The sequence below is a fragment of the Aulonocara stuartgranti genome, assembly GCF_965226115.1.
Source record: "Aulonocara stuartgranti genome assembly, chromosome: 19".
NCBI lineage: Eukaryota > Metazoa > Chordata > Actinopteri > Cichliformes > Cichlidae > Aulonocara > Aulonocara stuartgranti.
Genome location: NC_138955.1, coordinates 6,161,156 through 6,177,165, shown reverse-complemented (window position 1 = coordinate 6,177,165; position 16,010 = coordinate 6,161,156). Strand labels below are relative to the sequence as shown.

The 16,010-nt window shown below is 42.1% G+C and overlaps 1 protein-coding gene across 1 annotated transcript; it reads left to right on the top strand.

The window, feature by feature from the left end:
• Positions 1 to 1,288: 1,288 nt before the first annotated feature.
• Positions 1,289 to 13,081, top strand: e2f2 (E2F transcription factor 2). Its single transcript, XM_082516403.1, has 8 exons — positions 1,289 to 1,551; positions 1,743 to 2,148; positions 7,380 to 7,479; positions 8,879 to 9,098; positions 9,763 to 9,926; positions 10,200 to 10,312; positions 10,432 to 10,630; positions 11,243 to 13,081. Exons 2-8 carry the CDS (start codon positions 1,873 to 1,875, stop codon positions 11,515 to 11,517), a joined length of 1,347 nt encoding a protein of 448 aa, XP_082372529.1. The 5' UTR covers positions 1,289 to 1,551; positions 1,743 to 1,872; the 3' UTR covers positions 11,518 to 13,081.
• Positions 13,082 to 16,010: the final 2,929 nt, after the last annotated feature.

Genomic DNA, 16,010 nt, shown 5'->3' with positions numbered 1-16,010 from the left:
ATACACTGAACACATTTTGAAGCATCACAAATTTTGATGTGACAGAGAGAAACATCACTAGTGATTTAAAAAAACAAAAGAAACAAACAACAAAGTTAAAAGTACAAAATGTACATCACTAGAATGCTGTGAGATGTTGCATGTCATGCAGTTGGGATGAAACATGAATCTGAATTTCCAGTATTGCTAGTTATGCAAGAACACCTACAAATTGTGCAGGATTTTGTGTGAAAGAGGAAGAAACATGAGGGTGGGGATAATATACGTTGCACTCTGTGGGCATCCAGTGCAGTAACAAAGCAAATTTCTTTCATCTGACAATTAAGAATTATCTCCTGATCTCTAATCCAGTGTAATAAGGAGGCAACTGTGTCAGCTTTTTTCTTCACCCTCGGTTTTTTAAAGGCACAGATGCACAACAAACAATCATTTTTGTTGTGCATTCAAACCACTTTCAACTTTGATTATTTCATTCAAAATGCAGTTCAGATTGACGCTGGACAATGGGGCTGCTTTGGTGGAGAGTCTACTTTGTCTTGGCCAAGGGGGTCAAGTCATATGGCTTGGGTTTGGTTGCTGCTAATGGGGGAGGGGGTGTTTTCTTTCAATACCTCCTCTGAGCCAATAAGCAGGAGTGGTACTGAGTGAATCCAATTATCATCTATAAATCTCCTTGTAAGAGAGAACAATACACTTTGATCACATGGAATACAATAAAGCAAAATTGTCTTTATTGTTTACAAAAAACATACAGTGTATATTTAATTATATTTAAAAAATAAAACTTGTGAAAAAAACTTTCCAATCCTTTCTTGCCCTCTGATTTCTAATACACATATTTTATTATGTCCTGATTACCCAGAGAGCAATTCGGCACTATTTGAACATACTGTACATGATTGCACCGTTTGCAGAATCAGACTTCATTTTAAAACACTACAAATTTCATATAAACATATGAAGTTAATGTTTAACCGTTTTTGTAATCTTTGACTGTCAAGGAACTGAACTGGGATGCTGTAAAATGCAAGTAAGTGGTTACAAGTGGAGTTAAAAAGGTAATAAAAAAGTGCTCCAACAACAATAATGCGCCTCTAACGTGTGATTATAAAGTCTGGGCTGGTCATTGTCTCCATATCCAGCCTGGCAATGAAAGAACACCATGTCTTGATGTGTGCTCCTGTCCCTTTAAGCAGATCACTCCCATCCCCGTACAACTGTTTTATGCAAATTAGACAAGCTGAACGTGTCATGAGCCAATCAGAAGCGGCTTTCAGCCGCGGGAGATCCGAATTTCGCGGGATGAAGTTTGGCGGTAAAAAGACTGTTCTGCCCCATCTCTTGCCCCCTTGTATGGAGAGAGGAGCTCTGAGGTGGACGGACAGGAGTGGCATACTGGGTCGGATTCAGCACCAGAGGGAGTCACAATCATTTGTTAATCTCCAGCTGGAACCGGATCTCAGTGAGACCTGAAAGCCTTGGAGAGTTAAGCTTTAAAGTTCTGGACGTTTGAAATAGTTTATTTATTCAGGAAGCTATTCTTTATAACTGGTAAGGCAAGTTTCCTCTACACTGTTACAGGACAAAGGATAACAACACCGACCAGCCTGTTAAATGTACTAAGGATAAACGTCACATTATAACATATAAGCCTGTACTGCATGTGTAATTCATGCGGCTTGCAGCTAATTCGGCAGTTTACGCTGTGAAAGTTGCTTTTGTTTTGTTTCTGTGTGTTACAGTATTGGCAGTTAATATATTCATAGAGGTCCCGCAGTAAGTGAAGCTTGCTGAGCGATTCAGTGTGCTCAAGTACAGGCACACTTCTGCCTTCGCCTCACCGGTCCGGTTAAATTTAGTCTACTCAGGAAAATGATGCGGATGCCCAAAGGCGTCTCGCCGGCATCGGCTCGGCAGGCAGTGGGGCTGCCTTGCTCTCAGCAGAAGATGAAGCTTTTGTCCACCGGTGGAGTGAAGACCGACTTCTTCCTCACCGGACTGTCCAGTCCGCAGATGAACACGGTACCGGCCGGATATTTCACCCAGATCTGCAACACCAGCGTGGCCGAACAAAGAGCCAACAGCCTGTATTCAACCCCCCATGGACCCGAGGTTAAACCCATCAGATCATCCTCCGGGCGACTGCCGGTAAATAATCACACAAATACAAGCCTGGGGTCGTGTTTCCTTACTGTTTAATATCCAGCGAATGATATGCATATGTCCGGGGGAGGAATATTTAACTTTTTTCATTGCTATGCATGTTTGAGAAGGGTGCATTCAGATATGTTTTGACGTGATAAGCCACAGAGGGGCCACTGTGGCTGCTCCTGCTGATGTGCATGACTGGTGTCTTCTCTCTTTCTTTCTTTTTTTTCCTTATCCATGCCAGGCTGTGTGACATCTTCTCCCGCAGTCCAGCTGTAGCTAAGACAAGGCCAGACGCCTTGTTCTGTGTTTGATGGTTTTGATGAGCCAGTAGGGGTGCTTAGAGAGAGGCCCCACTCTCTTGTGCCCAAATAACGAGTGTCCCCCCTCCTTGGTGCAGCAGAGCTAGTTTTTTTTTTTTAATACAAGCAAACAATGCAGGGGCTCGACCAAGCTGCAGGAAAGACACTTAAGGCAAATCCATAGCTTCCCAACACTTGTAATGGGAGATAACACACACAACAGATGCTCCACCCTCACTTCCCATTATGTCAAAACAGGGTCTGTGTTGGACTGTGGGAAGGAAGCATAGGTCAGAGGTCATAACCACAGAACAAGTGTATTTTCTGGAGTGTGAAAGTATTACTATCGGAAGCCCTAAAGCATCACCAATAAGTAAAGGATTAACCTGTTTTGTAAAACACATACACAGTTGGCTTTAATGATGTTAAGTAATGTCGTTCATTTTAAACTCGAATGCTGAAGATTATTTGAAAATCCTGATCTGAGAAGATTGGATGACACTCAGCAGCTTTTTAGTGCTCCACACCTGTTGTTGTTTGTTGTATTTGGTGTCTTTATTCCAGCTGACTCGTCAGCCCCGGAGTCTTTTTTTAGATTTAATGAATTGCAGTAACGCTAAAGGGGTTAGAGTGCGTACAGGGTTTTCAAATCTCATGTCAAATCCCCAGCCCTAATAGGCCCTTCAAGAGGATTAGATGGATATAAGTAAAGTGAGAAATAGGGTACCACCTGGCATATCATGTGCCAATGTGAACCTAACTGCTGTCAAAGTGTGTAATATGCATTGTTGGTTTCTAGAAATATTACGTGCATTCACGCTTGATAACCTGGTTTTCCCCTTGAAATCCAACCTTAAAGTTTGGCCATATAAGTGGTCCATACTGGATTTGATGTGGTTCAGTAGGCTTTATGACACGACCCCTGTGTACGCAGTCATGTCGCCTGTGTTTTTGTGCATGCACACTGTGACCACGGTAACTTCTGTTTTCAAGGGATTTGAATATTTTCAGTTGTTGCACATTGTCACAGGTGCACGTTTCAATTTACCAGAAAAACAGGAGCCTAGTTCGGGTTGACAGAAGTGACGGCACGGTTGAAAATACGGATGAGGTTTCAAAAAGCTCTCTGATTAAGAAACTTCCTCTGGATCACTTCAGTAATTTGGGTAAACTTAATCAAAGGGAGTGAACCCACCTTAAAGTTTCTGTTTTTAAACTTATCATTTTAAGTGATTTGATTCCCGTGTCTAGAAATAAGTGGTACAGTGGGCTTTAATGATGTTTGAGCGTATTCCTTCTATTATACGTTAGTTTTGTTGCACTAATATATATTTATGATTTTGACACAAGGATGTCATTATCATTATGTTTGGGTTTGAATGACTAAAAGTCACGACATTTGAGTTGCTCTTGTATGTGTTGCGATGGCTGGTGGTAGCTATCTTGCAGGATACATTTGATGTGATGATATTATGAAGTTTTATTGACGACAGTAAAGAAGCTGAAGATAATAATGTGTTGCTGACACAGCTGTTTCAGTGCATGTTCAGTCATGACTTCTCTGTTTACAGGAAGTGTGGCCTTTTCATGTACTTACGGCTCACTTCCTTTAACCTATACAACATTATAACCACAGCTTTTTTCTTTAATCTTTCCTTTTTTAAACTTTGACTGGGAAACCAGATTTTAAAGCTTAGCATTTATTTATTTTAAGTACAAACAATCTAAGCACATACAAAGTCCCACACGTTTGTAGGCACCTACCTACAAAAAAAAATAAAAAAAGGTTAATATTTGACTGATTTTAGTAAACTTCAGCTGCAGAGATCCAGTCTTTACTTATTAATCTTACCAACTCTAGAAAAAGGCAACGTATCAGCTATTGGCATGTGAATTTTAACCAGGGTGTGTAAACTGTTGATAAACTGTTGTCTCTGCTTCCTTTCAGCTCGATAGGGATGTAAATGTGTTACAGTATTCAGACCTACAGCCAAAGTCCAGGGAAGCCCTTTTCTCTTATTGGACTGCGGATGAATGAATTTGTCAGTTTAGGCAAAGTTCAGTACAGTCAAACAGCGGTATGGCAACAGGATGCATCTCCATAATATTCACCAGGAACAATGTCCCATTTATTCCCTGTTTATGTGACGTACTCGGAGTTTCACCACAACTGAGTGATTACGGATGTCAGCTAATGCCTTAGTCTTTCTCCTTTGGTAATTTTTAGGAACACACACGTCTCCTGCAACCGACCTTCAGCTCTGGTTTGACCTTTTTTTAGCCCCTAGGGTTAACAACCCATTCAGGCTAATGCTTTGGTGGGATATTGGACACAGTACCAACTGTATGCATTCTCTCTATTATCTGTTTTGTTGGTGTGTTTTCCATTTAACCCCAGCTTCAGGCAAATACCAGCCCTACAGGGCAATGCTCTCTATAGGGGGAGTTTTGCATTTCAAAGCAGCTTACCCTCATCAGGCAGGCAAGCCACAGTGGGGACGGATCCACACCTCTGTTTAACCGCTTAAGAGGCTGTTGTAGGGCAACTTTTGTTTTTCCTTTATGTCCAAGGGTGTGGTAGTGAAGGGGCTCGGTACAGAGCGGTAGGTACTTGTAGGCATACTGAAACTTGCCCTTTGCCTGGATGGAATCTAAGTCTGGTGCAGCCTGACTAGCAAGATCTGTTTGTTTGAGGAGAGGCCCGACTGCAGAAGCCCTTCACGTGATTATGATTACATGCGTGGAGTTTACAGCACAGCAGCAGAGACGGCGGGAACCGGCCAAATAATATACAGCAAACAGAAGGGGCCGCGTGCAGTAGATGGGCGTAACTGGGCAATCAGGCAGGGTGAGGTTATAGCAAACGTGAGTGGCGTGATACTGCCAGTCTTTGAGATAACGTGCTAATAAGGAGGCCAGCTGACTCGGGCCTCTCCCATCGTCTCTTATAGCTGCACCATACGTATGCGAGAGCTAGTTTTAGGGTGTGAAAGCTTTTGGATTCAGATTTTCACAATGTTGTGTTCTAACACCTTAAAAGTGATGTGTGCTAGGCGGCATACCTGTGCACTTTCTGTAAAATGTAACCATTTCTCAATAGCTGCACTTCTTCTTTCAGTGGTCTGTTAGTCTGTTAAGTGAGGAATTTAAAAAATAAAAGGTCTTTCCTCTAAATGACTTTGGGTTTGCGTAATATGGTTGAATCACCAGAGAAAGCACTCATGCAAATGAAGGAGCACCCAAGCCCTCACTCTGATGTACAGCTGCAGGGGGAAACCGCTGGTTCCATTCTTACAAGTCATCATGCATCAGGCTATGACTCAAATTGTACACGTGCATTAAAAAGTTTGACTTGACACACGTTGACCTGCTCGTTTTAAGTCATAGAAATGACAAGTCTTCAGCCTTATTTGGTCAAAAAATGCGACGTTTTTTTCTTTGTGCTGGGACACTGAGTCAATGGAAAGCTGTGGCAGTTTTTCTCTGGTTAAACCACAGCTGTCACGGCTGTAGGCAGTCCAACTGGTATCATCTGCTTCCTTTCTGCGACTCCAAGTGTTTGATAGCGACTTTCACGACCATCGGCCAATGAAAACTCAAAGTTTGAATCGTGCAAGAGGTCGTTTTAGAGGCAACAGTGAGCATTTTGTTCTTCGGTAGCTGTTCACCGTCCTGTTGCGGGTATCTCTGTATGCCTGACTGTGTGTTTTAGGGATTAAAATCTAGCCTGCCAACAGCACGGGGCTGCTCCAGATGTCACGAGACAACAGGTGGACGTGTTAGGGAGAACACTGGGGGACAATGGCAGCCTTCATTATCCCTTTACTCGCACATGCGTAGGCACATCCACACGCGGTAACGTGAACTCCCTGCTTTTCCCATCTCTGAAAAAGCAATTTCCCTAAACCTGTTAACTAAAACAGTTCACTGGCCGCATGTACGCTGTCGTGGCAAAAGGGATTATTCGTGAGGAGACACGGTGAAAGGAGTTTGTGAGATCTAGCCATGCACTACAAATTACCCAGCAGCCAGAGTGTGCGGAGGTGAAATTGCCTCACTAGCTCAGTCATTGTGTTTTTGTGTGGGCAGTTGTTGGATTTCCAACTGACAGCAAACGTTCTCGTCCACCGTGAACTTTTGATGATGACAGCATATCTGCACGTGGGGTGTGGTGGTAATTTCCTAATCCTTAAGAGAGTAGCGCTTTCACTTCAGCTAAGTAGGCCAGTGGATGGCGGGAAAAAAAAGCAATGGTCATTTGAAGATTTTATATTGGGTTACAAAGGTTGTTCATGTGCTTTTGATTGTATGATGCATCGCTGTTATGGTCAGATAATGTTCTGCTTGTGTGCGCGCGTGTGTCTCTGTGAGGAGCCTGTGTGCTAAGCACAGAAGGAAGAGGGTTGAGAGGGGGGAGGAGAGGTCATTGAGTGATTCCAGGGACTTCCTGACGTATGTCAGGCAACGAGTCGGGCCTATAGACCTCCCGCTTCTGTTGACTGCAGACAAACAAAATCAGCCCCTGTTGAAGTGCTTGGGAAAGTGTGCGTGTGGGGGGTGCTTTGTTCCTGCACTTGAGGGTTGTTGGCACATTTACGACATGGTACTTTTAAACAAGCCCCTATTTAGCTGTCTAGCATTCATGCTACTGTTCTACAAAAGGTCTGGACTTGCCCTACAAACTATTTGATTTTTTCAGCTTTTTAACTAGCCATTATTTAAAGTCAGTAGGATGAGTTAAACACTTCCATAATGTGCTTTTGTTCAGCCTACACTGAGATTGGAAGGATTTCAGTCTTATACACCCTTTATATTTTCTTATGTAGTGAAACAGCAGTTAATACAGAGGAAGTAGTAGAGCTGTAAGTCACACCTGCTTTGTAACATTTGCATCTTTTTGTTAATCTTTGATAAATGTCTTCCCTTTAGGCCAAGAGGAAGCTGGATTTAGAAGACCCTCTGTATCTGCCAGAGTTTCGTACGCCAAAAGGAAAATGCAGCATTGCAGCACGGATACCAAGCCCAAGGAGTGAGTAGACTGTACATCTCTTGTTGTGTTTGTGTACAGCCCTTCGTGTCTGCTGTGACGGTGTTGAAAGTGCTCTATGAATAAAGTTGGTGTGGTGTGGTACACATCAGTGGGTGGAAAATATTTTTTGTACTATGCAAAGGGAAGAAGCAGTTCAACATTAAAAGAAAAGAATAAGAGCAAACAATGAAAAGAAGTTGATTGTACGGTACTCTTTAGCATTAATCTGAACCCAGGCAGGGTGGGTAATGCCAGGTTTGCATGACACGACCTCAGCCTGATTGCATCCTGAACCTTTGGGTTGTGAGCAAACACGAACAGACCTGTTTGCTATGGGTCAAACTGACATGGCAGGAAGACTACTGCTGAAGTATTCCGCAATAGTTTCCTCACTTTCTGCGAAGTTCACCCATATGAGCACAGAGTGCGGTACCAGCAGCTCAGTTGCGTACAGCTTTACACATAACAGATTAAAAAAAAAAGCAATGGTGTAGCCAGGAGTAGAGAGCCAGTATCATAAACTGGCTTGTTGACATTCTTTTCCTAGAATACACAAGCTAGCGCCTCCTTCCCAACGACATCTCAAATCTCACAGCTCAGCGGGAATGACGGATCAGGGAGGAATGTGCGGTCTGCCGTGTCTCTCAGTTATGAAATTGCAATGTCTTATGATTGTTTGATGGACAATTCTCTGGAATTAAGGAGCCCTGAGAATATGTTATTACTAAGATTATCAGACCTATTGATCCATTTTCTATCACCAGTGTGGTTATATGTCATTGAGTCACGGGGAGAGCACAGTAAGCAGAGATGCCAGGACCTCTTTCACAGTATTCTGGGAGAATACTTTAGTGTTCCCAAGACAACAGAGGGCCATAATCTCCGATGTGCCCCGAGTCTTACACAAAGATTCCCACCAGCTGGAGCTGCCTAAACCACCTAAACTTGCTCTTTGATGCAGAGGAGCAGAGACGTCCAACTAATCAAGACTGATTATTAAACCTGTAGCAGATTAAAGCAATATGAAGACACAGTCATCGGAGACAGATGCTGTTTCTGGTTTACAATACCGTACCCATAGCTCTTATTTTCATATTTTCCGTGCGAGGAAGAAATATTTCTGCTTGGAGGATTATTTGTAATTTCGAACATGATATCAAACATAGAAAGTAAAACATAAAGGCAGAAATAAATCTAGTTGACACATTCCAATAACTGTTTTCATGTTTCACTGTTGTCAACAGCTTGTATGACTAATACAGTAAATATTTGAATCAGTGATCTCTCCGCCAGCTCATCAGCCAAATAAAACACTTGAATGAATTAGTAAAAATCAGAGTTGTGTAACTCAAGCACATTTCTAGTCTTATGCGCTACTTTTCTGTGTGTTTCCTCGCAGCTCCAAAATCTCCGGGTGAGCGGACGCGGTACGACACGTCATTGGGCCTGCTGACCAAGAAATTTGTGGGTCTCATTGCTGAGTCTCCTGATGGAGTCCTTGATCTGAACTGGGCCACTGAGGTCCTGGAGGTCCAGAAAAGACGCATTTATGACATCACCAATGTTCTAGAGGGAGTCCAGCTTATCAGGAAGAAGTCAAAAAACAACATCCAGTGGCTGTAAGTAGAAATGCAGAAGAAGGTTAAGTAGCAGGAATAGTGGGAGGTTTATCAACTGCGTGTAGCTCACAGAAGCAAACCAGGGACTGCGTAACTGTTAAGTGAAGCCTTGGCATTTAGGGTTCCTTACAGACTTTCACAATAATGTTGGGCAAAGCATGGGCAGGACTGTTGACAGCAGCAATTTGGCCTTATTAACAAAGCTGTGTAACATAGTGCAATGCAGCTTGGTTCTTTTTGCTCGTGTCAAACAGCTGAGACAAGATATTAATATCTTATAAAAGTTTGCTTTTATAACATATTTACTCTAGATTTTTATAATGATTTTACAAAGTAGTGTTTTTATGCTGCACACTTTCTGGACTAATTAGTAAAAAAGATAGATGTATAGACATTTGCAAAAAACCTACCGATTGTTTTTGAGTCTATTTATACTGGGCTTTGATTGCATTCTAAAAATGTCTCCATTGCTTTTATTCTTCATGAAGTATTAAAAGGAAGAAAAACTTCATACTGGTACTCGCTTGTCTGCCCCCTAGTGGCAGTCAGCAGACATTGCAGTGCCAGTTGTAGACACTACCTAAACGTGTGGAGTTGTTTTGACTGTTACAGACTTTTATTATTCATAGACGTGTTTATTGTGTGTATGTGTGTGTTTCTCCAGGGTTGGAGACGTGTTTGAAGGTGGAGCGGGTGGAGGGGAGAAGGCCCGTGCCCTGAGGAAAGAGCTTGGAGACCTAGAGAGAGCAGAGAGATCTCTGGATGAACAGATTCAGTCCAGCACCACACAGCTCAAACAACTCACTGAATATAAAGAGAGTCAGAGATATCCTTTACATAGAGCACCGTGGTTATCCACGTCATTCTTTCATGATCTCCGTTTCCGCTTGTTGGCATGTTCCGCTGTAGCTTGCTTGGTTGAGTAGGTAACGCATATGCTAAAAGGCAGCAGGGGCGTTCGTCTTTCCCTACTTTACTATCAGATTCCTACTAATATCTTGCCAGATATAGCCAAAAAATAATAAAAGAGAAAAAAAGACAAGCACACACGCACGTGTATTTAAATTCCACTGTTGTTACCCTTAACCTCATGATCCACATTGGGCTATGTGACGTATCAAGACATCCGCTCCATCGGCAGCCTTCAAGACCAGACAGTCATTGCTGTTAAAGCCCCTGCAGAGACCAAGCTTGAGGTGCCAGACACAGCAGGGGTGAGATTTGGTTTATGTTTCAGTTTGTCCCCTTAACCCCTCCTTCCTTTAAATTGTGCATTTGTCCTGATGTCAGATTGTTTTGATAATTAATTGCTTCTTCTCTTGTTTCCTTACAGCAGGGGTCTTTGCAGATCTATTTAAAGAGTAGAAATGGTCCCATAGAAGTCTACCTATGTCCTGATGAGGGTCTTGAAGAAGCTAGTCCTGTTAAGAGTGTTGTCACTCCCAAAAAGGAATTCCCTCAAACGCAAGACCCTCCCGCTGCAACCCCAATAGGACCACCGAGTTACAGCGTCAAAGAGGAACCTGTTGACTGTAAGCTTTGAGTTTTGAACAGAATACCACCTTTATTTGAGCTACCCTTACTTTGATCGTACCCGTGCACTAGTCATAGACTGCATCTAGTTTTGCAACTAGCATTAATTTAGTTTTACAAGTTTTACAAAGTGATTTTATCCCAAGGCTTCCAGAACATTAAAAATGAATTGCACCTCTTCAGCTGGAGCCAGTCCAAAGGTCAAATAGCACCATTAAAGCAGAAAGGTCACACTTCTTTTTGGCGGTTTCATGCGATGCCATGATAAATCGGTGACAAATTAAACAAATGGCATGTTATTTAATCTGCTTTAGTTTTGCTTGTTTGGTTGTTGTATTTGTTTTGCATTCTGCAAAAAAATCTTGAACTGTTCCTTTAACTTTTTCATTATTTAACCCCTCAGCTGAAAGCATAAAAAACAACAAAAAACTCAGGGAGTATGTGCACAAGAGTAGAATAAAAATAGAACTTGTATGAGGATAAAAGATGTAAAAACTATTCCAATTTAGGAAGCTAAAAAGAAAAGTGTAGAAGTACACCACCTCTCTAAATGTTTTTTTAATGCAGTGCCCTTAGCACAAAATTAATTTCCAACGCTTTCTTCAACACAGCCAACATTTCCGCAGCAGCTCCAGCCGCCTCCTCAGCTGTGACCTCCACGTCCTCTCTGCTTGACGTAGAGGGTCTGCTGGGTTTGCCCCCGAGCCTGCTTCAGATAACCGAGGACCAGCTTCCTGGCACCTCCTTCACGTCAGACCCCAACACCCCCTTTGTCAGTTTTTCTCCACCTTTGGACCACGATGACTACCTCTGGAGCCTGGAGGACAGCGAGGGAGTGTCAGACTTCTTCGACACTTACGATCTCGGAGATTTGTTGAAAAGCTGAGGCTTAGATGAAGGGATGGGGCGGAGAAAATTCAGGGAGAAGAAGGGTAATATTTAATCGAATGCCTTCTTGGGACAAACTATTACACTATGAAGCCATCTGTTTTAATGTCCGATGGAGGAATCAACTTCTTTGTTTAAATTATAAAGTGAAAATATTTGTATATATAGTAAATTTGGGCAGTAAGTCGAGTAAGTCTCATAGAAAGCAGGAGTTATTGTTTATGTCGTATTGTCAGCGAAAGAACTGATGATGCATTTGTTTATCAGTCATTGTTTAGTGTGACCAACTCAGGAATTTTTTTTTTTACCCCTCGTTTCCAAAGTCTAAATAATTGTTTGTACCACTCTTTGGCCCATAGGGGGCAGCATTGTATAATGTCAGCTTTAACTGCCATGCAGCGTTACAGGATTCAATCATTGGATCAAAGTAAGCTAAAGCCATGAAGAGCCATACACACAGGGTCTGTTTGCAGTGTTTTCACCACTGATCAAATTAAGCTGTGAATGAACTTCAGTGTCGACATGCATCTACAGCTCGAGAATACACATCAGGTGAGATCTCAGCATAGATTTTAGACATTAAAACTGGTTTTCAAAGGTGCTCATGTTGCTTCTTTCATGCCTTAAGCTTTGTGTCAAGCCTTGTGTGCCTGAATGTGCAGGCTGTGACCCAGAGTCGAGTCAGAGGTCATGACAAATGGTGGCTATTTTTTTTTTCTTTTTATCTCTGTACAATCTTTGAGCGACGCCTTGTAGGTTTGGCAGCTTTGTTTCAGTTGTTGCTCTGTTGAGTTTAATAGTTGTCTTTAACTGAGTGGTTTTAATTTATTAGTGTAAAGCTACTATTGTATTTCTTAGGAAATAACCCAAAACGAATTAAATGCAGCATCTGTGTTGCAAGGGGGGTGAAGAGGGGTGGGTGATGGGGGAGAGGAGGGGGTTAATTGATGTAAATGAGGTGTAATTAGAGGAGCAATTTCTTTTTCCGCTAGTTTTAAAATGAATGAACTCTGTTACTTCAGCAGAAACAGAAACAATGAGAAATTTGTCTTTGCTGTTCAGGTTTTAGGCCCACAAATACTTTCCCTGCCTGCTGCAGCGTAACACTTTTACATGTCAGAGATGTACTCCTGAGGATGGAGTAGCTCTGACTTTAATCTGTTTGTTTGTTTTTAAAAAAGTGTTTTTGAAGTGTTCTAGAAATATAAAATTTGGTATATTTTTGGCTTTCCCTCTACACTGCAGAGATAAGCTAACTGTCCTGTCCTATCAAAACTTGAAATTGAGTGTTGTGGTGCGTATTTGACAGCTTGGGAAATGGTTGTTGTGCGTTTGTGCGTGCAGGTTTTTTTACAATGTAGATTAGAGAATTGTGAATTCAGATTTTGTAGTGTGTGTGTGTGTGTTTTTTTTCAATGAGCATTATTGTTTTTGGTATTTGTACATAACTTGTTTTGTATTTATACCTATTTTTTTCTAAAAATTTTTGGACTGTTGTAAGTCATTCAGCACTTAATGATTTGTAATATTGTGAAGTTATTAAATAAAATATACTGCAGCCATTGTTTACACATGAATTTGAGTTCCTCTTTTTTAATCATGTCAGAAAAAGCGGAATGCGTATGAATTGCTTTGTATGACGTGACTCTTGGTTTGATATTCTGATGTATCGCTAATTCTTCGACATCTGTGGAAGCCATATGAAAGTTTAAACAGTGCAGGCACTGATCTAATATAAAGTGACATTTCCTAAAGAGTGACAATAAGTCTGCATCAATAGTTACAACGAAACTGAAACAGCTATAAACACATTCAGACAGGTGCACAAAGGCACCCATCATTCTTCACAAGCTTGTTGCTTTGGAAACCGCTCACAAAAGGGAGCAAGCAATCAGCAGGTCAAAGTTCAGTGGGTCACGCTGCAATGGTGTGTTGGGGGTGAAAAATCTGCAAGGAAAAACGATGTCATTAATTTTAGTCAAAGCACATTGCTGCAAGTTAGAAATGCAACTACAAGTTTCTTCAGAGATCGGTTTGTGAACACTTCTTTAGGAATAACTAAGCTCGCATGGAACTCCAAGGAGCATCCACGTGACTTTTATGATCAACACGAAGTTTATAAAGCTTTATACTCCTTACAATGTAGAGAGAGGGTGCTGGTTCTCTGCAAACTGTCTGTTAACGGAAACTACAGAACAGCTCGTGTTCTGAACAAGAGATCTTAAACAAGCATGTCAGGCATCACATGACAGCCCTGGCTGCAGGGTTTGCATGCTATCTAAAGAGCAAGCTACCTTGTTTCTGTTACTGCTACAGCAGCAATCAGCTGAAGTAAATCTTGTCAGCTGGATCGTTTAATTGCAGAAACTATAAATACCTCTTTCTGACTAATGTTCACCAGTTTGCAGCACATACCCACACAGTCCTTTAAAACACTACATGTTGTTATTTACGGCTCCAGGATGAGGAGCGGTTCTGCTTGGTTGGGAAACTTTGGGTGGACTTATAACCTATTAGTTACATGGATAGTATCACTCGTACGACTCAGATGACACTATGACACGCAATTAACATCGATATGAATCACAAACAAGTCTGTCTACCTGTTCCCACTCTGCAAAACCTTTTGTTACCATACCAACTGTAATAACAGGTACACTGGCATTGGCATCTGTTTGAGGGTGGAGTAAACATTGTTGCCTGCCCAGAAGCCAGACCACGGAGAACCTGCATGGAATGGCCCTGGACTGACAGTGCTCAGTCAGTAAGTCACAGATGATGTATTTTTCCAAAGCAGCAGCTGTCACTTAACGTCAGAGCTATTTTTTTTTTTTTTTTTTTTACATCAAAGCTGCTCTTCAATGCAGGTTCTTGAGGCAAATTAGTTTCAATGGAGCTCCAGTCCTATTCAATACACCTCATATGCCTATTCCAGTGGGAAACTAAAGCCCTGTGTTTTGCAATAAATCAACTTTACTTTGTCTCCCCAGTCCCCCAATTTTCAGTCATCCATGTCAACCAGAAGAGGGGGTATTTTACGGTAAGCCCAGGCCCCCCTTGTCCTGACAGGGGTAGTAAATTGATAGCAGTGCTAGTGGAGCTGAGTCAACAAGCAGCAAGATGAGGGAGATATTTTTTAGGGGGGGAGGGTGGCTGGAGGCCTTATCCTGCTCCTCTGGGCTGCTGGGAAGCAAGAAGGGAAATCCGGGCAACTGGAAGATGTTGCTGTAACCTCCAACGCCGTGTGTGCGTCACAGAGAAAGAGAAGCTGTATTCGATGTACATCACTTCCTCACTGCCAAAGTTTCCCTGCTCGCAGTCTCTGAGAGGAGTTTGCTCTAACACAAGAAATGATGTGGCATGAAAGGGAAGCAACCAGTTAAATCACCCTTAAGAGGGGAAGAAGAGTTTCTTAATATTTAAAAAGAAAAGGGCGGTAAAGGGTGGAGACAAGGAGGGAAAACATTAAGTGAGTCACATTTCCAATAAAGCTTTGATCTTTTTCTGCATTCCTGTGTTATTCCACCTTTGTCGACCTTCCTGCACACAAATTCTCACTGCTAAACTCCAAACATCACTGAACAAAAAGGAAAACAATTTTCCCCTGTCAATTTTTCATCTCTTCTCTCCTGCCCACCCTGGCCTTGGACTTGGGTTCTTCACTACATGTTAGTTCATTGCCTGAGCAGACCGGTTTGCTCAGTTTTACAATAGGACCCGGGCTCAAAGGCTGGCTGGCATACAAAGGCTCTGCTTCTTTACTGAGTGCTGCAAAGAAACTGAAGGAGGGTATTGTTTGAACACTGCAAGCCCCTGCATTACATCAGCTAGAAGTGCATTAAAAAAAAATGAGTGCATGCACAGTGAGCATGAAATCACACACACTGCACATATGTCACATTAATAGATGCCAGCATGTATCCATGCAAGTTGCAAATATACAATATCTGTTTTCTGTCTTTCCCTGCTTAGCTTCCTCACACTTGGAGCCATGCAACAAACAATGACTGAATGAGGCCCTGCTAAAGTGGGTCGCCAACCCTATTTATGTGATGTGTGCCCTCACTTCCTTTCAAGAGTGCACATTTTTTCACAATGATTGAAAGGTTAAAGAGTGGGGTTTTACAGCTTTTCCTCTAGAGACTTTGGTCCACATTTTAAATTGTGTTGCGCCTTATCTCATAAGGAAAAACCAGAGATATGTTTGTTTGGACTCCAGAGGAACTTTTTTTCCCCCATAGCCCCCCCTTTGAGCTTTCAGTTTAAGCTCTGTGTGTGAGTGAGCGTGTGTGCCTGTGGGTGGGTGTGTGTGCAACACAACAATGATATCTTGTACTGCTATGCATGTACATTTTGGCCTGTCTGTTTTTTGGCTTAATAACACGACATGCAATTCAAAAGGAGCTTGTCTATCTTTGTGACTGCACACACAGTACCACTGTGAGCGCCCACATTTAAGACACTGCATCCATTCTGTGCTTGTTCACTGAG